Genomic DNA, 26,016 nt, shown 5'->3' on the forward strand with positions numbered 1-26,016 from the left:
TAATTTGTTTTGGGTTATAGCGCTACACTTTTTTGTTTAATGTCACCAATGGCCACCAGGGATGCCAATGTGTGCCCACATATGATGCCAATCAGTGCCCATCAAAAATACCTGCCAGTGCCTCCATAGCAGTGATGCCCATCAGTGCCACCCAGAAGTACCCATCAGTGCAGCCTTTCAGGGCCCATCTATCAGTGCCCATCAGTGCCACCCATAAGTACTCATCAGTGCAGCCTTTCGGGGCCTATGAGTGCCCATCTGTGCCGCCTATGAGTGCCCATCTGTCCTGCCTATGAGTGCCCATCAGTGTCGCATATCAGTGCCCATCATTGGTGCCACCTCATCAATGCCCATCAGTACCACCTTATCAGTGCCCGTCAGTGCAGCACAGCTCCATTCACCTGAATGGAATTGCGTACACCAGGCAGTAGTGCCCATTAAAATGTGACAGTGGGTATAATTGCTGCTGCGGCCAAAGCATGTGTATGACCCCGCCCGCTACCTCTGTAGTTGAAGAGGGAGCAGTTGAGGGGTGGTAAAAATGCAGCTCAACCACATGGTTTTAGCATCCCCAGCCGCACGTGTGAGCGAGCCCTTAGACTGGAGTGCCTCAAAACTGAAAACAATTTAGAAGGTGCCTTGACTGAAAAAAGGTTGAAAAACACTGTTGCAAAGCTTAGGCTCTGTGTAATCCAAGTGTAATTTAGGCCCACTTCCGCTAACTCAGAGCTATGAAATTAAAAAGTTAAAAAACAATCAGTATACACATAAACTGTACAAATGGCAAGCAGCTGCTTAAAAATTATAAATTGGTAAAAGATAGTATCAAATACACAAGTACATAAAAGTACTCAGAAATACTAAAGCAGCGCTCCTGTCAGTTCATATGATCGGCTTTCATATCGTTCTTAGCATATGAGAAATAGATAAATGACAGATGGTGGTAAATGTTCCAGAAAGCACAAGTTGGTGGTCCTAGTGTTGAATGGTAAATGTGCACCAAGATCCTAAAACCGTGTGTCACACTCCCCTAGGGGATTCTCACTCACCAGATATAGGTAGATTTCAAGCCTTGAAATACTTAGATGGCTGTCATCCACATCAACAAACTGGGTCAGAGCTGCATATCGCGCTGCTTTAGTATTTCTTAGTACTTTTATGTACTTTTGAAATTTGATACTATCTTTTACCAAAGCTTAGGCTCTATTCACACCTAGGCGATTTGAACTGCAGGTGGAATCGCCGCAAATCTGCTTGTGATTCCAAATCGCGGCAAAACGTGGAGGATTTTGCGATGCTATTACTTCTTAATAGCACCCCAATTGTGATGCAATTTTGCCAAAAAAAAATTGCGGTGCAATCGTGACAAAAATCGCAACATGCAAAGCTTGTCGCTCAAAAAGGAGCAGGAGCGACAGCGTCAAGATTTGCAGTGATTGCACCGCGGCAAAAATCGCATTGTTATTGGGGTGCATTAAGAAAATAATGGCATAGCTAATGCATCCCGCGTTTTGCAGAGAGTTGGAATCACGGCAATTCAACTTGCTAAGGTGTGAATAGGTTGGCTTTAGGTGGACAAATATCTCTGCCCATCGTTCTTGATGACATTAATTTGGAAAAGGCAGAAAAGTTCTTTGTGTGATAAAGAGTTCTTCTGAGCACAGAGGAGAATGGTTTACAACTCCCTACAACACTGAACATCAGAAATGAGTAAAGCAGCAATACATGCATGGAAATCTGAACACCATACAACAATAACAGAATCATATAAGGAATAAAAATGATTTAAAAAAGGTGGAACTCATTTTACAACATTAAAAAATGGCAAATTACAATGTAGGTGTATATTGGAAATATTGTGATTTACTTCCTTTTAAAGTGGTGTTTCTTAATAAATAAATTTGTTAACTGACTTAAAAAATGTCAGACTAAATTTTAAGAGCATAGAGAAAGCATGTCCGGCTTAAAGAGGAACCTATATATTTTCATACATTGTACAGGATTTTAGGGATGGGTCTTGGATGGAAGCTATATTTCCAACTGGTACTTGCTGTGGGCCTGTTAAAGGTCATGGAGGGATTAAAGATTCAGGAGTGGTATTTGAGAGAGCACAGAGCTCAGAAGAAATTGTTGATTGAGTGGGTGAGAGCTGGTTATATGAACACCTGGGAAGATCTGAATTGTGCTTCATGAGAGATGTGGGGTCTCTGGACTCTCTCCTGTCTAGGGAGCCCTATACCTTTTGTTATACATTCTTTACAACTTTAACAGTCAGGAAATGACAGCTGTAAAGCCAGAAATGACAAAATCATCATTGCTTCAGGCTTTCAGAGGAGATTGGGGGAAGTAGGTTTTTTCCATCTCCTCCGTGGGAATCTGTCCCAATCACAGTCTCAGGCTCCCTGGAGGAACGGAGGAGCTCAGGAATTGACACGGGTGGCAGCGGAAGGGGGAGTGGCCCTTCCTTGTGCTGTAAAAGTGACAGCTGCCTGGATCACATTTATGAAACAGATGATCGCTGGCTGAAAAAGAAAAAACGGTAGCAAGATCATGGCTGCAGCTGAAGCCAAGATCTTGAAATAACCACTTGCTGGCAGAACGTTTATATACATATGTACGTCGGCAAGTGGTTAAATGTATACTGGCTACTGCTACTTATAGCCTTACACAGCCTGCAAAGCAAACCACTGCTGTCCTCTACGTCCAGCATACCAATTTAGATAAACATAAACTTAATGGTGGTTGATCAAAACATGTTTCTGGTTGGGTCACTACTATATTGATTGTGTCTCTGTGGATACTGGCCTGCTTATGCCACTACAGTACCAACTGTGTCTCTCTGGACTTGTTTCTGGTGTGCCAGCATGGAGCAGACTGTCTCAGAAAATATGCTCTTGGATGTGCCAGTAGGGCACCAGTTGTGTCTCTGCAGGTGCATTAACATGTCCTGTGAGTACACGTTGGGGGGGGGGGGGGGGGGGGGGGGGGTAGGGGCAATGTCCAAAGGAGAGGAGAAGGGGACACAATCTAGCTGGCCTAGAGGAGAAAAATAACAAATCTGGTTTTTGGGTCTTATATAGTTACAATGATCCTGAATTGCTTGAATATTATAACAGCGTATACCAGGGTTTTTCAACCAGGGTTCCTTGAGCAATTTCTACCTCTCAGATAAGTTACCACTGACATCATTGGTCTTTTTAGCTATCTGTAAGGGGGAAATCCTTCACACAAATATATCACGAGTTGTAGATATAGAAAGTTTTAGCAGGGGTTCCCCGAGACTGGAAAGTCATTTCAGGGGTTACTCTAATGTTCAAAATGTTGAGAAAGGCTAGAATATACACACCTTCCTTCCATTTGTAGCTTGTGCTCTACTAGGGGCAGAGGTGGATCATTCACAAGGCAATATAAACAGGGGTCTAGGATGGCCAGTGGGCTCAGCTACATCTTTCATGCTTCTGCAGTAAACCAAAGGTATAGTCCAGTTGTTCAAAGCTGCGCACCTACCGGCCCCTTCACAAGGGAGGATGAACTTGCAGGAAATTGGTGTTTGATGCGGTCTCACAGTTCAGACAACACAGATGTGTCAACAGCAATTTTTTAATTTGGCCTAAGCTGTTAATTTACCTAGGGCTCCATTCTGTCAATCCCTCTAGGACTCAGAGAATTATTTGGTACATCATTTATTCCCCATTAAAAAAAAACACTATTTAGGAGAAAGAAGAGCTTTTAGGAGAGAAGGCCTTACCTGAATAATTACTATAGCGGTGAAGTAGATCACTTGGGCCCGATGGTACTGCTCATACAGGTTTAGGGGGATGAATGTAAAAAAATTGTACTTTGAGGTTTTTATTCTGTTGTCCTTTGAAAACAAAGTAAAATAGAAAAATATGTACCAATGAATAATGGGAAACAGAACGTACCAAAATAACTTGATAGGTATATTTGTGGGGGGGGGTTCATTTGTTATAAACTTTCCCCTGGAAATATAAGGACACTGCTTTAAGCTGGCCATACATTACACTATTTTCTTATTCAATTTCCTTTGGATTTACCTTCAACTATGTAGTGCAAGGGCCTGTCTGATTGCATACAAATTTAAAGTGTTTAGGTCTGACCTCATATTATATGGTTTTGGTAAATCTAAAAGGAAAATTGTACAAGAAAATTTTATAATGTATGGCCAGCCTTATTATCAGCACTATTCAGGCCTCCTGTAGCCTGTTTGTCCACACAAACCCTTTGTTAGATTTTAAATAATTTACAGCAAAGATAAATGAAACCAACTGCAAAACTGGACTAGCTATTACAAGGATAATGGAATATAAAAGAGGTAATACTATCCACTGCACTTACCTCTTCTCCAGCGATTCAAGGTCTGCAATCTCCTTCATTGCTGCCGACATCTTCATCCAGTCTTTCAGGTTCGACATCTTGGGCCATCTTGGTATGTTGGCCGGCTCAGGCTGATGTAACCCACACATGCGCACAGGGATTAATTTATCCCGCCACTCAGGGCCTGCACAGTTTGTACATTGAACTGTACAAACACTGATTTGTGAATGTAGCACGAACACAGATAGGCTGCTAGGGAATTTATTATTTTAATTATTCCAATTATTTCAAGGGTTGCTCTAGGACAGGGGTCTTCAAACTTTCTATACAAAGGGCCAGATTACTATCCTTTACACTTTAGTGTGGCTGGACCTTGGCCAGAGGGAGCAGAAAATGTTCCAGAATCAGTGGGAGTGGATAATGTCTCAGGCTTGGTGGTCAATAGAATAAAAAAATAAAATATAAAAAATACATAATGCCTGTCTCTGGTCAGTAGGAGAACAGTACTCCCTCATTGGTATTAATGGGAGAAATTATGCCCAATCATTGTTGTCTTTGGGAGGAATTATGCCCTATTGTTGTTGTCAGTGGTGCCTTATTGTTGGTGTCAGTGGGAAGACAATTGCCTCAAATGAGTGGGTGGACCAGTGCCCCAGGGGCTAGATAAAGGCAAGCAGAGGATAACAGTGTTGAGACCACTGCTCACGGGTAAGAAAGTTGAGAAAAGCTGCTCTAGACACTATTCAAACAGAGTCTGGCCAGTAAAGTAATATAGAGAACTCCTGACCACAGCACGTGGAGAGAAGCTTCACCTCAAGCTGATCACATTGGAATAATGTACAGATAATTTGAAAGGGATTATAGAGTCCCACTAAATATCCTAAAAAGCAATGTTCCTTCAAACAACTTTCAACTTACACAGTATTTCCTCTTCTGGAAGCAAAGGAATCCCGCTTTCTTGATTTTTTCATGGTAACGTATATCATTGGCTTTAACTTCCCAGCTGTAATCTACAAATAAATAAATAATACAGTTATTGGTTTTGAGGACCTGCTGTACTCCGAATATCAAAATAGTTACAAATTGCTTTTATGACAGAATCTTATCTTCATTTTTTAGAAAAAAAAAAAAAAAAGGGCAGACTTACTAAGGATGAATTATGCTTTACTTTTACCATATTAACTGTGATAACTACACACTGAGCCAATTTTGCCATGGTATCTTTTTTCTTAGGGTGCATTTATTGTATGCAGCGCACCCCCGCAGGAGCTACTAGTGAATTTAATCCCATTTCCCTACTTAGAGCACACACAGCATTTATTTTATTCTTACGCTGGCTCAGAAAACAGTCTAGGGGTTTTTAATTTTTAGGGTTTTTATTGGGAATGATGAACTGGGATAGGGTGCAAGGCAGTGGTGGATCTACCAGGGTCGCAGCAGTCACGCTTGCGACTGGACCCTGGAGTTCCGCCACTGTGGGGTGGCCCAAAATCCTGGGATATCGCTCCATGGTTGCTGGCTGCAGTTGTGAGCAGAGTGTGTCTATTACACTCTCTGTCACACTGCCCAGACCCTGCACTGACAGTCCCTCCCCCCTCCTCACACAGACAAGAGAGGAAAGAGATAGAGAGAGCAGGGTCTTCTCCAAACCGCCCCCCTCCCCCTCCCCACGGCCCCGCCCCCACATTGCCCGGCAGCTCCGTGCCTCGCAATGTCCACAGGCCAGCAGGTAAATAGTGGAGGAAAGGCCAGCTTGTACCATGGATGCTGCAACCCTCCACAGGGGAGATCCACAGCTCTCCAGGACAGCCTTCCTTCTCAGTGATTGAAAACAAAACAGCACACAGGTGGGTCAGTCATTGAGGGGACTGAATAGAGAGTGTTGTCAACTCCAGAGCCCCTCTACCAACACAGCAGCCCGCTGGGGTTTCCCTGGTGGTGCACTACAAGCCCCAGCATGCTCTGCCAGCCTATGTGTATGTATAGCACAGGCTAGTAGGCCTTCTTTGCTGACCACAGTGGCGGAACTCCAGAGCCCAAGTCTCAATCTATGGTGAGTGAAGCGTCCCTCCCTTCCTTTCTTATCTTACCAGCCTCTGAGCACACTAATGTAAGGGAGAGCTCTGGACTGTAATGTAAAAGGGAACTCTGATGTAGGTGGAGGCTTTGGTGAGCAGAGACCCCCTTACATCAGGATTCCAAAAGCACCACTTACACCGAAGCTCCCCCTTAGGGCCCTTTCACATGGGCTGAAACTGCCAAGCGGATCTGCTTGCTCAGCGGGGGATCTCTCCGCTGAGCAGGCAGATGACAGGTCCATATCCGCTCCACTTGTGTAGAGCAGACACAGACACAGCCCGCTGTTCTCTATGGACCAGTCTGTCATCCAATCCGCTAGATGGATGGTAAATGGATCCCCATCCCTTTGTTTTCATTAGATCAGACGCAGGCAGGTGTAAAATCTGTTTACATCCTCCTCCCCATACAGAACAATGGTTGGTCCAATCGGTTTGCACGTGTAAAAAGGGGCCTTACAGTGCATGTGGAATTTCTGCAGACTCTGAAGTAACAGGGGCACTGGGAACCCTACTTAAAGAGGAAAGCTGGGAACGATGATGTAAGTGGGGGCTCCAGTTATCAAGGACTCCCTTATATCAGTGTCTACAGTGTTCCCCCTTACATCATTGTTCTCACTTTTCTTCCTTAAATCAAAGTCCCCAGAGTTAGCGGGGCGTGGCCTTAATGGGCATGTGAGCGGACTCATTGCACGGAGCTCCCGCTGTAGAACCTCTTCTGATCCTCTTCCCACTGTCGATCCAGACCGACACTGATCCAATCCGCCAACTATGGTACCCAAGGTTTCCCGGGAGTGTTTTCAGCGCTGCACGGGGCCCATGATGACCCACAAAGGAGAGAAAGATGCCGCGGCCGGCCATGGAGGCCCAAGGCGCCGATAAACAAGAGGAGGCAGGCGGTAAGTCCCTTAAGGCTCAAAAACAGCAGGGGAAGGAGCAGCCCAGGGACATGTTTTATTACACACAAAAGCTGCAAGGGACAGGTTGCTCAGTCCCCCCACATGCACAGACTCCTGCACATTCTCATGCTTCTCAAAAACTCATGGTTCTCTCTCCCACATTGATCTCTGTGTAGGCTCCTCACATTCTTAACTTGGTTACTAAGGTGGAGTACTTTCCTACTTTCAGACCACTCTCCTATGGTGGCACATTTAATTACCCGTCCAGCTGTCTCCTTGCCGACAGCCCTGTGGAAACTAAACGCCTTCTGGCTAAAACCCTTTTCTTCACCAGAGCGGGTGGTCAAACAAATAGAGGGAGTTTTTCAGAATAACCAATCATACCCCAATCTGTTAACGAAATGGGATGCCTCTAAGTCATGCCTAAGGGGCATATTCATAGCGGAAATTGAGGCCATAAAACAAAACACGTCAGCCCTCCTGGAGCGGGTGGAGGATCACGTGCGACAGTTGGAACTCTTATGTCACAGGCCCATCCGACTCTGCGAGGGAGGCATGGATAATCGGGCCAGGACTCCCTGGACCGGTTGAGATCCTCCACTGTAGAGCGAAAATGCTCTTTCACTAAACATGCTTTCTATGAGGAAGGTGAGAAAACGGGTTGCTTGTTAGCTAGGAATGCTGGTCCCAACAGTCCTCCCCAGCCATAGGAGCCATTCACTGTACCGATGGGCGGTTGGTGAATGACCCCAAGCTGATAATTACGGAACTAGCATCTTTCTACACAGACTTGTTCAGGCCCAGTGGCGGTTATTCTGACGAGGCACTGCAGGGCTATCTAGAAACAATATCCCTACCAGCTTTGACCCGTCAAGCTAGCCTGGAGCTAGAGGCTCCGTTTTTGCTAGATGAGCTGAAAGAGGCCGCTGCCTCTTTTTCTACATGCAAAGCACTGGTGGACAACGGGATCCCCATGGAAATCTATACCCAGTATGGGGAGGTAATTTTACCTAAACCACTGGAAGTATTTAATACCTTGTTTGAATCGAGACAGCTACCTACAATTATGTCCAGTGCAAATATCATACTGTTGCTCAAACCAGGCAAGGACACATTAGATCCCAGCTCATACAGGCCCATGTCATTGCTTCAAAGCAATGTTAAAATACTAGCCAAAATCCTAGCCTTAAGGGTTAACAAGATTATTCTGACCATTATTCACCCAGACCAGGCAGGCTTCATGCCCCGAAAATCCACGGCTACAAATCTTAGAAGACTTTTTTTGAACAGGCAGACCCCAGCAGATAATGTGGGCAAATGGGCACTGTTGTCTCTTGACGCCAATAAGGCATTCGACAGTGTCAGCTGGCGCTATCACTGGGCTGTATTGTCCAAATTTGGATTTGGCCCCAGATTTCTCAAGTGGACAAGGTTACTGTACAGCTCTCCACAGGCTGCCATACGCATGTCGGACAGGATGTCTTCTGCCTTCGCGCTGGGCAAGGGGACTAGACAGGGCTGTCCCCCCTGCTCTTTGCACTTGCCATTGAGCCTCTTGCTGCCCAGGTGCGGGATCATCCACAGATCAGGGGATTTCGATATGGTGACTTGCACGAGAAAATAATACTCTACGCCAACGATATGCTCCTCTTTTTGTAGGACATGGACAATTCGTTGACTAGTTCAATGTCGCTCATCTCAGATTTTGGCCACTATTCAGGCTTAACCATTAATTGGTCCAAATCCGCATTGATGTTTGTGGATGGGGCACCTGGGTCGGACACGGAGCTCCCCTGTCCTGTCCACATAGTAACCTCCTTTAAAAATACTTACATATTTACATTTCACCCAAGCTGACTGACTACTATAGTCAAAATATATATCCCTTACTGACTCGCTTTAGAGGCAAAATAAACATATAGAACCGACTTAAAATGTCCTTGGCAGGAAAAACAAACCTCATTAAGATGATCCTTATGCCCCAACTTCTATACCTGCTTCACAACACACCCGTGATTATTCCACTTAATTTTTCGAGTGGTCAATTCCTTTTTCAGATTACTCCTCTGGCACAACAATCCCCCCAGGATCAAACTGGAACAGCTACAATATCCAAAGGAGGGGGGTGGCCTGGCACTCCCCAAACCTTGGATATACTATTTGGTGGCACAGCTGCATCACTTGATTGGAGCCATGGCTCCCAAGTCTGCTGGTTCGTCAGCCAAACTCCTACTTATTGGCACAGGGGTGGAGTCCATACCACAGGGCCTGGAGGCACAGCTGTTTCAACGACCCAACAAACAAATGCCCACTTACACACTTCTTTAAGGTGTGGAATAAGGTCAAACAATTGCAGCAAGTAACGGGGTATACAGCTTACAGCCCACTATGGGGGAATAAATCATATGAGGAACTGGCCAAACTCCAGCAGGGACCTGGGTGGCGCCCCATGGGAATAACTTACCTCAGGCAGGTCTTTCACAATGGGAGACTGCTCTCTTTTGTACACTTGCAATCTAAAATTGCACTGCCTTCCAGCATGCTATTCTACTAACCTACAACTAAAGCAAGCTGTTAATGCACAAGGTACCACAGTGGAATGGGTACAATCACCCACCCCCGTTTTCCACATGCTGCAAAACTCAACGGACACAAAATGGTATAATATCCCAATACTATCTTATGCTTTTAGCGGCACTCTTGGAGGGATTCCCCATGAAAGCAGCGACCCAGTGAGAGGCAGACTTAGGCCCTATTACAGGACAACAGTGGAAGAGGCCCTTCAAGCCGTTAACTCTTGTTCGCTGAACGTATCGCAAAAAGTATCCCAATTGTATATCCTTTTGCAAGCACATTATACAACAGTAAAACTCTATAAAATGGGAAAACTACCCGACTCGATGTGTGGCAAGTGTAAAATAGTGCCAGGTGACTTGATACATCTCCTCTGGCGTTGCCCCAAACTCCATAGATATTGGATGGGGGTCCTGGCCACGCTTAACCAGGTATTCCAAACAAATGTCCCTCTTGATCCGCTATGTTGCCTTCTAGGAGTAATGGAGGGGGCAATTCCAGAGGAAATTACAAGGATGGCCTTCGCCAGAGCCTTATTCCAAGCTAGGAAAATAATACTTATCAGCTGGAAATCTGCCACTCCGCTGTCAGTTAAATCCTGGATTCAGCACATGGGTAACACCCTTATCATGGAAAAATACATATATCAACATAGGGGGAATCCTGGGAAATTTGACAGATTATGGGCCGCATGGCTTGATACACCCGGTATTAGTCCCAGAGAACTGGTACAGATGAAGCTGCTCAGATGCCCATAGATACAATGGATGCCCGGGGAAATGCTTGCTTGAATATGATGTAACATTGTAGGGAAAAAAGTGGGGATGTTGAGGCTGTCAGTACAACGGCAGGGGATCACAGTGTATCACCATATAGTATTAAACATTATATGTACCATAAAATGACTACTCACTGCTACTTGTTTATTGAAGGGTATGACTAATGGTTATGTGACTGATTTTTCACTGACAAATTGAAGTGTATTGTGATGTTTGTTTTGATTTGCTTTGTTTTTCTTTTGCAATAAAAACCTTTTGGTATATATTAAAAAAAAAAAAGTCCCCAGAGTTCTCCCTTATACCAGTGTCTGACAGTCCCCCCTTACAATGTAAGGGAACTCTGAAGGTTCAGATGTAAAGGGGAACTCTATAGATTCAGAAGTAAAAGAGAAACTCTGTGTATTCAGATGTAAAGAGGAACTACAGTCAGGTCCATAAATATTGGGACATCGACACAATTCTAATCTTTTTGGCTCTATACACCACCACAATGGATTTGAAATGAAACGAACAAGATGTGCTTTAACTGCAGACTTTCAGCTTTATTTGAGGTTATTTACATCCAAATCAGCTGAACAGTGTAGGAATTACAACACTTTATATATGTGCCTCCCACTTTTTAAAGGGACCAAAAGTACTGGGACAATTGGCTGCTCAGTTGTTCCATGGCCAGGTGTGTGTTATTCCCTCATTATCCCATTTACAAGGAGCAGATAAAAGGTCCAGAGTTAATTTTAAGTGTGCAATTTGCATTTGAAATCTGTTGCTGTCAACTCTCAATATAAGATCCAAAGAGCTGTCACTATCAGGGAAGCAAGCCATCATTAGGCTGAAAAAACAAAACAAACCCATCAGAGAGCTAGCAAAAATATTAGGTATTGCCAAATCAACAGTTTGGAACATCCTTAAAAAGAAAGAACGCACCGGTCAGCTCAGCAACACCAAAAGACCCGGAGGACCACGGAAAACAACTGTGGTGGATGACCAAAGAATTCTTTCCCTGGTGAAGAAAACACCCTTTACAACAGTTGGCCAGATGAAGAACACTCCCCAGGAGGTAGGTGTATGTGTGTCAAAGTCAACAATCAAGAGAAGACTTCACCAGAGTGAATACAGAGGATTCACCACAAGATGTAAACCATTGGTGAGCCTCAAAAACAGGAAGGCCAGATTAGAGTTTGCCAAACATCTAAAAAAGCCTTCACAGTTCTGGAACAACATCCTATGGACAGATGAGACCAAGATCAACTTGTACCAGAGTGATGGGAAATGAAGAGTATGGAGATGATTCAAAGCATACCACCTCATCAGTGAAGCATGGTGGTGGTAGTGTCATGGCATGGGCATGTATGGCTGCCAATGGAACTGGTTCTCTTGTATTTATTGATGATGTGACTGCTGACAAAAGCAGCAGGATGAACTCTGAAGTGTTTCGGGCAATATTATCTGCTCATATTCAGCAAAATGCTTCAGAACTCATTGGACGGCGCTTCACAGTGCAGATGGACAATGACCCGAAGCATACTATGAAAGCAACCAAAGAGTTTTTTAAGGGAAAGAAGTGGAATGTTATGCAATGGCCAAGTCAATCACCTGACCTGAATCTGATTGAGCATGCATTTCACTTGCTGAAGACAAAACTGAAGGGAAAATGCCCCAAGAACAAGCATGAACTGAAGACAGTTGAAGTAGAGGTCTGGGAGAGCATCGCCAGAGATAAAACCCAGCATCTGGTGATGTCTATGCGTTCCAGACTTCAGGCTGTAATTGGCTGCAAAGGATTTGCAACCAAGTATTGAAAAGTGAAAGTTTGATGGAAGATTGTTAATCTGTCCCATTACTTTTGGTCCCTTAAAAAGTGGGAGGCACATATACAAACTGTTGTAATTCCTACACCGTTCACCTGATTTGGATGTAAATACCCTCAAATTAAAGCTGAAAGTCTGTAGTTAAAGTACATCTTGTTCGTTTCATTTCAAATCCATTGTGGTAGTGTATAGAGCCAAAAAGATTAGAATTGTGTCGATGTCCCAATATTTATGGACCTGACTGTATGTGGGCTCTGATGCGAGGGGGGACTCTTGTGATTAAATATATAAAATTAGAATTGTTATTTAATCACAAAATATATGTATAGTGTATACTACAAAAAAAAGAATTTGGTGTGCGCTGCTAAAGTCTTGGGTTCGACTTGAAGAAAAAGTGGCAACCCTACCCAAGATGTCAGGAAGAGGTCCTGCTGCAGGACCATAATCAAGGGCCTGCAATGGGAGAAAAGGACTCCAGTATCATTGGAAAGGTCCCCAGGACCAGAGTTCAGGGGGGCCCTTCAAGGTTCCTTGCATCGGGGCCCTGAAGGTTCTAGTTATGCCTCTGGAGCATGGGATACCCTGAAGCTGTCAAACTGGATAACTTGAGGACTCCACAATTTCTGGCTGCACTGCACAGAACTGCTGGCTGCACTGCACAAATTGAATGTCCCACAGCATCTCTTATGCTGTGGGTAAACTGTACTCCTTCCAGAGTTAAAAGCTACACACAGTCACTTTCTTTCAGTACTGGGGGTCATCTACTCACTCATTTGCCTCCTGCCGAAATCCAACAGGCTGTTAATAGTGAGGGAGATGTAGACTCACACCACCATAGGACAATGGGACTCTTACCCACCAACTTGCTCCTGCCTCTTTCCAGTAAGCTTCTCCAGATCCAAATTGATCTCTGGACACTAATCTGCAAATAGGCCCCCCTGTAGGGTTGCCACCTCATCCCTTTAAAACTGAACACATATTACACAGGTTCTGTGGCTGATTAAGGTGGTAATTAATCTCACTTGGTGCTTTATCTGCATTAAATTAGCCTCAGAACCTGTGTAATTAATATGCGTTTGGGTTTAAAGGGGTGAGGTGGCAACCCTACCCCCAGCTAATCCTAGCTGTGACCTCAATGTCTTCCTCAAGGCTTCCTCTAGGACCCTGCACAAGAAGGCAGAGCCCCCTTACAAGCACCTCCCCCAGCAGAACTGGCCCAGGAACTCTACACTCGGTGCTTAGACAATTTATAAGCTCTCTCTCCACCTTCCGGCCACACCTCCCTAGTAATTGGCTGGAGTTCCATACATTCAGACTGCTTGTTCTGTTCTTCCTCCCACTATACTTCTAGAATCCTCTGGAAGACAGGGGCAAGTAACAGAACAGAAACCTGGGAAACACTGAGCAGCCCTAGATATTCAACCCCTGCTCCACTGGATTACAACAATCGTTTTTTGGTTTGCCTTGGTTCTCCTTCAGGCCCTCTTCACACCTGGCTATAATGTGGGGTTAACAAACACAGTGCCCAAACACTGTCATTGTCATTGGGCGTAATGTCACTATTCTACCTGGTTGCCAATACAGCCAATTTCAGTGCTGCCAAGGGGAATGCAGGCAAGGTAAGTAAATGGGAGTTGGAAGGTGGGGGTGTTCTTTTGCAGATACACTGTCACTTTGCCCAGCATGGGCCGGATAACATTGTCTCTTTAAGGCCTCATGAGGCACATGGGCAGGAAAAAAAAATGCAGTTTTTGGAGGCATTTTTTATTGCGTGTCCATACACACTGTGGCATTTGGGTTTGTATTTTTCATTCAGGTGTATAAAAAAATGTCCCAAACCGGTGTTCAAATCACATACAGTTAGGTCCATAAATATTTGGACACAGGCACAATTTTCATACTTTTGGCTCTGTATGCCACCAGAATAAAAGTAAAACCAAACAAACAAACAATCAAAATGAATTTGAAGTGCAGACTTTCAGCTTTAATTCAAGGAATTGGACATAAATATCAAGTACAATTTTAAGGAACTGCAACCATTTTTATACACAGCACCTCCATTTTCAGGGGCTCAAATGTACAGTGGGGACAGAAAGTATTCGGACCCCCTTACATTTTTCACTCTGTTATATTGCAGCCATTTGCTAAAATCATTTAAGTTCATTTTTTTCCTCATTAATGTACACACAGCACCCATATTGACAGAAAAACACAGAATTGTTGACATTTTGGCAGATTTATTAAAAAAGAAAAACTGAAATATCACATGGTCCTAAGTATTCAGACCCTTTGCTCGGTATTTAGTAGAAGCACCTTTTTGATCTAATACAGCCATGAGTCTTTTTGGGAAAGATGCAACAAATTTTTCACACCTGGATTTGTGGATCCTCTGCCATTCCTCCTTGCAGATCCTCTCCAGTTCTGTCAGGTTGGATGGTAAACGTTGATGGACAGCCATTTTTAGGTCTCTAAAGATGATGCTCAATTGGGTTTAAGTCAGGGCTCTGGCTGGGCCATTCAAGAACAGTCACGGAGTTGTTGTGAAGCCACTCCTTCGTTATTTTAGCTGTGTGCTTAAGGTCATTGTCTTGTTGGAAGGTAAAACCTTCGGCCCAGTCTGAGGTACTGAGCACTCTGGAGAAGGTTTTCGTCCGGGATATCCCTGTACTTGGCCGCATTCATCTTTCCCTCGATTGCAACCAGTTGTCCTGTCCCTGCAGCTGAAAACCCCCCCCCCCCACCAAATGATGCTGCCACCACCATGCTTCACTGTTGGGACTGTATTGGACAGGTGATGAGCAGTGCCTGGTTTTCTCCACACATACCACTTAGAATTAAGGCCAAAAAGTTCTATCTTGGTCTCATCAGACCAAAGAATCTTATTTCTCACCATCTTGGAGTCCTTCAGGTGTTTTTTAGCAAACTCCATGCAGGCTTTCATGTGTCTTGCACTGAGGAGAGGCTTCCATCGGGCCACTCTGCCATAAAGCCCCGACTGGTGGAGGGCTGCCGTGATGGTTGACCTTCTACAACTTTCTCCCATCTCCCGACTGCATCTCTGGAGCTCAGCCACAGAGATCTTTGGGTTCTTCTTTACCTCTCTCACCAAGGCTCTTCTCCCCTGATAGCTCAGTTTGGCCGGACGGCCAGCTCTAGGAAGGGTTCTGGTCATCCCAATCGTTTTCCATTTAAGGATTATGGAGGCCACTGTGCTCTTAGGAACCTTAAGTGCAGAAGAAATTTTTTTGTAAGCTTGGCAAGATCTGTGCCTTGCCACAAGTCTGTCTGAGCTCTTCAGGCAGTTCCTTTGACTTCATGATTCTCATTTGCTCTGACATGCACTGTGAGTTGTAAGTTCTTATATAGACAGGTGTGTGGCTTTCCTAATTAAGTCCAATCAGTATAATCAAACACAGCTGGACTCAAATGAAGGTGTAGAACCATCTCAAGGATGATCAGAAGAAATGGACAGCACCTGAGTTAAATATGAGTGTCACAGCAAAGGGTCTGAATACTTAGGACCATGTGATATTTCAGTTTTTCTTTTTTAATAAATCTGCAAAAATGTCAACAATTCTGAATTTTTCTGTCAATATGGGGTGCTGTGTGTACATTAATGAGGGAAAAAAAATGAACTTAAATGATTTTAGAAAATGGCTGCAATATAGAGTGAAAAATTTAAGGGGGTCTGAATACTTTCCGTCCCCGCTGTAATTGGAAAAATGAATATAATCATAAACAAATTGTTAATTTTTAATAATTTTGTTGAGAATCCTTTACTGGCAATGACTGCCTGAAGTCTGGAACTCATGGACAATACCAAAGACTGGGTTTCCTCGTTTCTGATGCTTTGCCAGGCTCTAACTGCAGCTGTCTTCAGTTGTTATTTGTTTGTGGGTCTTTTAGCCTTTAGTTTTGCCTTTAGCAAGTGAAATGCATGCTCAATTGGGTTAGGATCAAGTGACTGACCCAGTGCCACCGGAAGCCATGCATTTTGGGTAAAGTGTTGCATGACCGCGCAATTAGCACTTCTAGTAGAACAGTGCCCCATAGCAAAAAATGGCCAGGTCTTGAAGGGGTAAAGCCTTCTGGAGCTGAAGTGGTTAATATGTCCATGTGCATTAAGCACTATTTATTTAGGGTAGGCTGCCAATGCAAGACAACAGAACCTGGACCTGCATCTTTCATGTTTAATGCACTGTACACGGTGCTGTGCAGATATGTTGTCATCTACTCTACTTGTACATTGGGGTGATGTGCGTTTTACCATATGTTACCTCGAAGCAAGGTAGCCAGTCACAGTGTAGTTTTTTTTTATCCTATAATGTGATAGCTAACTGATCATCTTGGGTTGCACATACTTACAATTTTCAGCATTATATAACAAGCTCAGTTTATCAAAGCACTAAAATAGGTCTTACCTGTAGCAGTGTCATTGGTCATCCTAGAAAGAGAAATAAAAGCAAGTTTTAAACCTTTGTGTTACAGTTTCCGCTTGCTAACATGCTTTTTTCATTTCTCCACTCCATTTCAACATAGTAAAATTATGTTAAACATATTTTATATCAGACATCTGACTATAAAGAATTACTCAGTATCTTCTTTAGCAAAAACCTGCAACCTGTTTTTTGGTTAAAAAACTGTAGGCATAGCTGGAACACTTTTTTTGGGGGGTTTGTTAAGGATACAATAGGGAAGGGTTAGAACACCTGCAAATTTTATATTGCTATGTCCCCACTAGGTAGTATTAGGGCACTTTCTTATAGAGGACTGCCCTCTGAAAAGCAGTTGATTGCGGCTGCAAGCATTCAAGAGGTGAACCTGCCGATTCTAAAATGTATTTATTTTTTTGTTTGACTGGGGAACCTTGTATATCGCACCGCAATCCTGAGCCAAGCGTTTGGCTTATGGTTGCAGTCCACTCCGATTGACTTTTTTTTTTTTTACTTGGAAAAAAAAACAACTTGATTGATATAAACTACATTTTACAAGCCATTTTGGTACACAAATGCAAGGAAAGTCAAGTACATAACATGACAGCAAAATTCAATAAGCAAAAGTTTTGTAGGATATGTATTCTTATATCCGTAGGTGTGATGAATCGATTAGTCCATTAATCCAACCTGCAAATTGTGCCCCGGATATGACCCAACTAAACACAGGTCTCCCCATCCTCCAACCATTTGTCCCATATCTTAGAATATTTTTGCGAAGATCCCCTGTGTGCATAGATCAGTTTCTTGAATGGTAGGTTATAGTTTATTGCTTTTTTCCACATCTGCATCGTGGGGGGTACATTCTGCATCCATCTCTGAGCTATCACTTTACGCGCCAAAAATATAGTTTCAGAGATGAATTTTGTGTGATACTTATCCACCTCTACATCTGGCAGTAACCCCAATATACATAACTTAGGGTCCAGCACCACAGGGGACCCCATATTGTCATGGAGGAAACGGATAACCTGTGCCCAAAATGTCTGAACAGGAGGGCAGCTCCATATGAGATGGTAAAATGAACCTGGATCAGCTCTGCACAAGCGACACGTCGGATTCGGCGTCTGCTGGAACTTTGCCAATCTCAACGGTGTCAGATAGGCCTTATGAACAATATATATTTGTGTCAGTCTGACATCTTGGGAGATACTGTCTTGGTTCCTTCTAAGATCTCGTTCCAGTCAGCGTCATCTATAGGTTCTATATCTTGTTCCCATTGCGTCTTAGCTTTGTGTGACACAACTGCTACTCCCCTTTGTCTAATGCCCCGTACACACGGTCGGATTTTCTGACGGAAAATGTGTGATAAGACCTTGTTGTCGGAAATTCCGACCGTGTGTAGGCTCCATCACACATTTTCCATCGGATTTTCCGACACACAAAGTTTGAGAGCTTGCTATAAAATTTTCCGACAACAAAATCCGTTGTCGGAAATTCCGATCGTGTGTACACAAATCCGACGGACAAAGTGCCACGCATGCTCAGAATAAATAAAGAGATGAAAGCTATTGGCCACTGCCCCGTTTATAGTCCCGACGTACGTGTTTTACGTCACCGCGTTTAGAACGGTCGGATTTTCCGACAACTTTGTGTGACCGTGTGTATGCAAGACAAGTTTGAGCCAACATCCGTCAGAAAAAATCCTAGGATTTTGTCGGAATGTCCGAACAAAGTCCGACCGTGTGTACGGGGCATAATTGTGTAGTACAGGAGTGATATCAGCTTTGAGGGGTCATCTCCTAGGATTATACCCAACACAGGGGGAGGAGCCATTTCTAGATCCAAACTCGGTAACTGGGTTTTAAGCGCGTGACGGAGCTGCAAGTATTTGAATGCTAGATGGTGTGGAAGAGAGAACTCCTCCTTAAGTGTCTGGAATTGCTTAAGCCCGGATGTGGATATGACCTAATGGAGATATAGTATTCCATACCTAGCCCAGACTATTGAATCTGGAATTGTTTCCAATTCCGGCATCATATTATTAAGCCACAATGGGGTGTGTGAATTACATTTCCCCACATTTTGCTTCTTAACCACTTAAGGACCGCCTAACGCCGATTTACGTCGGCAAAGCGGCACGGGCAGGCAAAATCACGTACATGTACGTGATTTGCCTTCCGCGGGTGGGGGGTCCGATCGGACCCCCCCCCGCCGCCCGAGGCGGTCCCGTTCTGTTCCCCGGCGATCCGAGATGAGGGGGAGGCCATCCGTTCGTGGCCCCCCCCTCGCGATCGCCGCCGGCCAATGGGAACATTCCTTTGCTGCTGTATGCTAAACAGCAGCAAAGGAAATGATGTCATCTCCCCTCAGCTCGGTATTCCGTTCCAGCGCCGAGGGGAGAAGACATCAATGTAAGTGCACAACACACTACACACACAGTAGAACATGCCAGGCATACAAAACACCCCGATCCCCCCCCCGATCGCCCCCCGACCCCCCCCCCCAATCACCCCCCCCCCCCCGTCACAAACTGACACCAGCAGGTTTTTTTTTTTTTTTTCTGATTACTGCATAGTGTCAGTTTGTGACAGTTACAGTGTTGGGACAGTTAGTATTACCCCCCTTTAGGTCTAGGATACCCCCCTAACCCCCCCTAATAAAGTTTTAACCCCTTGATCACCCCCTGTCACCAGTGTTGCTAAGCGATCATTTTTCTGATCGCTGTATTAGTGTCACTGGTGACGCTAGTTAGGGACGTAAATATTTAGGTTCGCCGTCAGCGTTTTATAGTGTCAGGGACCCCCATATACTATCTAATAAATGTTTTAACCCCTTGATTGCCCCCTAGTTAACCCTTTCACCACTGATCACCGTATAAACGTTACGGTTGACGCTGGTTAGTTCGTTTATTTTTTATAGTGTCAGGGCACCCGCCGTTTATTACCGAATAAAGGTTTAGCCCCCTGATCGCCCGGCGGTGATATGCGTCGCCCCAGGCAGCGTCAGATTAGCGCCAGTACCGCTAACACCCACGCACGCGGCATACGCCTCCCTTAGTGGTATAGTATCTGTACGGATCAATATCTGATCCGATCAGATCTATACTAGCGTCCCCAGCAGTTTAGGGTTCCCAAAAACGCAGTGTTAGCGGGATCAGCCCAGATACCCGCTAGCACCTGCGTTTTGCCCCTCCGCCCGGCCCACCCAAGTGCAGTATCGATCGATCACTGTCACTTACAAAACACTAAACGCATAACTGCAGCGTTCGCAGAGTCAGGCCTGATCCCTGCGATCACTAACAGTTTTTTTGGTAGCGTTTTGGTGAACTGGCAAGCAAGCAAAAGGGAGCGTCAGGTTAGCGCCAGTAGCGCTAACACCCACGCACGCACCGTACACCTCCCTTAGTGGTATAGTATCTGAACGGATCAATATCTGATCCGATCAGATCTATACTAGCGTCCCCAGCAGTTTAGGGTTCCCAAAAACGCAGTGTTAGCGGGATCAGCCCAGATACCTGCTAGCACCTGCGTTTTGCCCCTCCGCCCGGCCCGGCCCACCCAAGTGCAGTATCGATCGATCACTGTCCCTTACAAAACACTAAACGCATAACTGCAGCGTTCGCAGAGTCAGGCCTGATCCCTGCGATCGCTAACAGTTTTTTTGGTAGCGTTTTGGTGAACTGGCAAGCACCAGCCCCAGGCAGCGTCAGGTTAGCGCCAGTACCGCTAACACCCACGCACGCAGCATACGCCTCCCTTAGTGGTATAGTATCTGAACGGATCAATATCTGATCCGATCAGATCTATACTAGCGTCCCCAGCAGTTTAGGGTTCCCAAAAACGCAGTGTTAGCGGGATCAGCCCAGATACCTGCTAGCACCTGTGTTTTGCCCCTCCGCCCGGCCCAGCCCAGCCCACCCAAGTGCAGTATCGATCGATCACTGTCACTTACAAAACACTAACCACATAACTGCAGCGTTCGCAGAGTCAGGCCTGATCCCTGCGATCGCTAACAGTTTTTTTGGTAGCGTTTTGGTGAACTGGCAAGCACCAGCGGCCTAGTACACCCCGGTCGTAGTCAAACCAGCACTGCAGTAACACTTGGTGACGTGGCGAGTCCCATAAGTGCAGTTCAAGCTGGTGAGGTGGCAAGCGCAAGTAGTGTCCCGCTGCCACCAAGAAGACAAACACAGGCCTGTCATGCCCATAGTGCCCTTCCTGCTGCATTCGCCAATCCTAATTGGGAACCCACCACTTCTGCAGCGCCCGTACTTCCCCCATTCACATCCCCAACCAAATGCAGTCAGCTGCATGAGAGGCATTTTCTTTATGTCCTCCCGAGTACCCCTACCCAACGAACCCCCCCAAAAAAGATGTTGTGTCTGCAGGAAGCGCGGATATAGGCGTGACACCCGCTATTATTGTCCCTCCTGTCCTGACAATCCTGGTCTTTGCATTGGTGAATGTTTTGAACGCTACCATTCACTAGTTGAGTATTAGCGTAGGGTACAGCATTGCACAGACTAGGCACACTTTCACAGGGTCTCCCAAGATGCCATCACATTTTGAGAGACCCGAACCTGGAACCGGTTACAGTTACAAAAGTTAGTTACAAAAAAAGTGTCAAAAAAAAAATATATATAAAATAAAAAAAAATAGTTGTCGTTTTATTGTTCTCTCTCTCTCTATTCTCTCTCTATTGTTCTGCTCTTTTTTACTGTATTCTATTCTGCAATGTTTTATTGTTATTATGTTTTATCATGTTTGCTTTTCAGGTATGCAATTTTTTATACTTTACCGTTTACTGTGCTTTATTGTTAACCATTTTTTTGTCTTCAGGTACGCCATTCACGACTTTGAGTGGTTATACCAGAATGATGCCTGCAGGTTTAGGTATCATCTTGGTATCATTCTTTTCAGCCAGCGGTCGGCTTTCATGTAAAAGCAATCCTAGCGGCTAATTAGCCTCTAGACTGCATTTACAAGCCGTGGGAGGGAATGCCCCCCCCCCCCCCACCGTCTTCCGTGTTTTTCTCTGGCTCTCCTGTCTCAACAGGGAACCTGAGAATGCAGCCGGTGATTCAGCCAGCTGACCATAGAGCTGATCAGAGACCAGAGTGGCTCCAAACATCTCTATGGCCTAAGAAACCGGAAGCTACGAGCATTTTATGACTTAGATTTCGCCGGATGTAAATAGCGCCATTGGGAAATTGGGGAAGCATTTTATCACACCGATCTTGGTGTGGTCAGATGCTTTGAGGGCAGAGGAGAGATCTAGGGTCTAATAGACCCCAATTTTTTCAAAAAAGAGTACCTGTCACTACCTATTGCTATCATAGGGGATATTTACATTCCCCGAGATAACAATAAAAATGATTAAAAAAAAAAAATATGAAAGGAACAGTTTAAAAATAAGATAAAAAAAGCAGAAAAATAATAAAGAAAAAAAAAAAAAAAAAAAAAAAAAAAAGCACCCCTGTCGCCCCCTGCTCTCGCGCTAAGGCGAACGCAATCGGCGGTCTGTCGTCAAACGTAAACAGCAATTGCACCATGCATGTGAGGTATCACCGCGAAGGTCAGATTGAGGGCAGTAATTTTTGCAGTAGACCTCCTCTGTAAATCTAAAGTGGTAACCTGTAAAGGCTTTTAAAGGCTTTTAAAAATGTATTTATTTTGTTGCCACTGCACGTTTGTGCGCAATTTTAAAGCATGTCATGTTTGGTATCCATGTACTCGGCCTAAGATCATCTTTTTTATTTCATCAAACATTTGGGCAATATAGTGTGTTTTAGTGCATTAAAATTTAAAAAAGTGTGTTTTTTCCCCAAAAAATGCGTTTGAAAAATCGCTGCGCAAATACTGTGTGAAAAAAAAAAATGAAACACCCACCATTTTAATCTGTAGGGCATTTGCTTTAAAAAAATATATAATGTTTGGGGGTTCAAAGTAATTTTTTTGCAAAAAAAAAAATAACTTTTTCATGTAAACAATAAGTGTCAGAAAGGGCTTTGTCTTCAAGTGGTTAGAAGAGTGGGTGATGTGTGACATAAGCTTCTAAATGTTGTGCATAAAATGCCAGGACAGTTCAAAACCCCCCCAAATGACCCCATTTTGGAAAGTAGACACCCCAAGCTATTTGCTGAGAGGCATGTCGAGTCCATGGAATATTTTATATTGCGACACAAGTTGCGGGAAAGAGACACATTTTTTTTTTTTTTTTTTTTTTTTGCACAAAGTTGTCACTAAATGTTATATTGCTCAAACATGCCATGGGAATATGTGAAATTACACCCCAAAATACATTCTGCTGCTTCTCCTGAGTACGGGGATACCACATGTGTGAGACTTTTTGGGAGCCTAGCCACGTACGGGACCCCGAAAACCAAGCACCGCCTTCAGGCTTTCTAAGGGCGTGAATTTTTGATTTCACTCTTCACTGCCTATCACAGTTTCGGAGGCCATGGAAAGCCCAGGTGGCACAAACCCCCCCCAAAATGACCCCATTTTGGAAAGTAGACACCCCAAGCTATTTGCTGAGAGGTATAGTGAGTATTTTGCAGACCTCACTTTTTGTCACAAAGTTTTGAAAATTGAAAAAAGAAAAAAAAAAATGTTTTTTCTTGTCTTTCTTCATTTTCAGAAACAAATGAGAGCTGCAAAATACTCACCATGCCTCTCAGCAAATAGCTTGGGGTGTCTACTTTCCAAAATGGGGTCATTTGGGGGGGTTTTGTGCCACCTGGGCATTCCATGGCCTCCGAAACTGTGATAGGCAGTGAAGAGTGAAATCAAAAATTTTCACCCTTAGAAATCCTGAAGGCGGTGATTGGTTTTCGGGGTCCCGTACGCGGCTAGGCTCCCAAAAAGTCCCACACATGTGGTATCCCCATACTCAGGAGAAGCAGCTAAATGTATTTTGGGGTGCAATTCCACATATGCCCATGGCCTGTGTGAGCAATATATCATTTAGTGACAACTTTATGCAAAAAAAAAAAAAAAAAAAAAAAAAAAAAGTGTCACTTTCCCACAACTTGTGTCAAAATATAAAATATTCCATGGACTCAATATGCCTCTCAGCAAATAGCTTGGGGTGTCTACTTTCCAAAATGGGGTCATTTTGGGGGGTTTTGTGCCACCTGGGCATTCCATGGCCTCCGAAACTGTGATAGGTAGTGAGGAGTTAAATTTAAAAATTTACACCCTTAGAAATCCTGAAGGTGGTGATTGGTTTTCGGGGCCCCGTACGCGGCTAGGCTCCCAAAAAGTCCCACACATGTGGTATCCCCGTACTCAGGAGAAGCAGCTGAATGTATTTTGGGGTGCAATTCCACATAGGCCCATGGCCTGTGTGAGCAATATATCATTTAGTGACAACTTTTTGTAAATATTTTTTTTTTTTTTTTTTTGTCATTATTCAATCACTTGGGACAAAAAAAATAAATATTCAATGGGTTCAACATGCCTCTCAGCAATTTCCTTGGGGTGTCTACTTTCCAAAATGGGGTCACTTGGGGGGGTTTTGTACTGCCCTGCCATTTTAGCACCTCAAGAAATGACATAGGCAGTCATAAACTAAAAGCTGTGTAAATTACAGAAAATGTACCCTAGTTTGTAGACGCTATAACTTTTGCGTAAACCAATAAATATACGCTTATTGACATTTTTTTTACCAAAGACATGTGGCCGAATACATTTTGGCCTAAATGTATGACTAAAATTTAGTTTATTGGATTTTTTTTATAACAAAAAGTAGAAAATATCATTTTTTTTCAAAATTTTCGGTCTTTTTCCGTTTATAGCGCAAAAAATAAAAACTGCAGAGGTGATCAAATACCATCAAAAGAAAGCTCTATTTGTGGGAAGAAAAGGACGCAAATTTCGTTTGGGTACAGCATTGCATGACCGCGCAATTAGCAGTTAAAGCGACGCAGTGCCAAATTGGAAAAAGACCTCTGGTCCTTAGGCAGCATAAAGGAAGCCCGGAGCAATATCAGCAGGAGAATAAGCGTAGGGCGGGCATGACGGGGTTAACAGGGATTTAACAAATTTTCTAATGGGTGGTGAGTATAGAGCCGAGGGGGAGGGGCTGGAGGAGCTTTGATAAGGGGGGCCCCGCCTGGGATGAGTCACCAAAGCGTGGTGGAAAGTTAGTGAGAGCAGCAGCATGGCAGAAGTGGACAGAATCCTGGCCCAGCTTAGAGAGTAGGCAGCAGTGCGGGGGCCTGAGTGGCTACAGGCGGCGTTAGGATCGGCACTCAGGGGTACAGATGCGGCGCCTGCGCAGGCGGCCAAGTGCGGCACCAGAGCCCGCAGGACCAGACCTCCAGAGCGGTACTCGCCGGAGCGGCGGGCGGAGGTACGGCGGCAGGCGGGGGGGAGCAGGGGAGTATCTACAGCGGGCCCACCTCCCAAACGTACGGCCAGGTTCCCCAGCTGCAGCCCACCCAGAACAGATACCCGGGAACCCAGAAGAGGCAGCACCAGGCCAGAAATAGACAGGGCCGCACTGAGGCCTGGCAGACGCGGGGAGCGCGGGCGCGCTGGCCCCTCCCCCAGGCTAACTGATACAGAGCGGGGACAGCTGCAGAGCGGGACCACAGATCGGAGCTCCGGGCCTCCAGCGGCAGGAGACACACAGCGCCCTGACCCAAATCTGGGGGGGCAGAAAAAGGGGAAAACAGAAGCCGCCAGGACTGAGGTACAGCACACCGGTCCTGGTAAGGCTGTCTCAAAGTCGCCACACGGACGCGCTGCTCGGGGGAGGGAGAGGATGCCTGAGGCAGCAACAGCCAGCGGGCCCTGTGGGCTATCATCCGCGGAGGAGGAAGATTTGGTGCTGGACCTTGCGGACGATCGATCGGAGTCAGAAGAAGAAGAGGCCCTGCGTTCAGGGAGGACAGCAGAGGTGGACGGCAGACGATCGGCTGATGGGGAGTCACCTATGCAGCCCGGTAAGTCAGCAACTATTGTAACATGTTTACCAGAGTGCAGTGGGCCTAGCAGAGGGTCAGGGTCGGGGACAGAAAGGGGGGGGACAGGGGAGACCTCCGGGGGTACAGTAGGTTTGTTGGGCTTCTTGGAGGGAATAAAAGATCTAGTTCGGAAGTTTGA

General features: G+C 44.9%; 1 protein-coding gene across 5 annotated transcripts in view; it reads right to left on the reverse strand.

Annotated features, from left to right (window-relative positions):
* LOC141106369 (phospholipid-transporting ATPase IK-like) overlaps positions 1-26,016 on the reverse strand; it is a 313,227-nt gene that overhangs the window by 158,379 nt on the left and 128,832 nt on the right. For all 5 annotated transcript variants that reach the window (XM_073597096.1, XM_073597092.1, XM_073597095.1 and 2 more), the window contains exons 2-4: positions 16,892-16,914; positions 5,254-5,345; positions 3,749-3,862 (exon numbers count right to left, since the gene is read on the reverse strand). In XM_073597096.1, the coding sequence (XP_073453197.1) occupies positions 3,749-3,862; positions 5,254-5,345; positions 16,892-16,913 (228 nt within the window). In that variant the 5' untranslated portion in view covers position 16,914. The remainder of the gene's footprint in view (positions 1-3,748; positions 3,863-5,253; positions 5,346-16,891; positions 16,915-26,016) is intronic.

The sequence above is a fragment of the Aquarana catesbeiana genome, linkage group LG08, assembly GCF_042186555.1.
Source record: "Aquarana catesbeiana isolate 2022-GZ linkage group LG08, ASM4218655v1, whole genome shotgun sequence".
Lineage (NCBI taxonomy): Eukaryota > Metazoa > Chordata > Amphibia > Anura > Ranidae > Aquarana > Aquarana catesbeiana.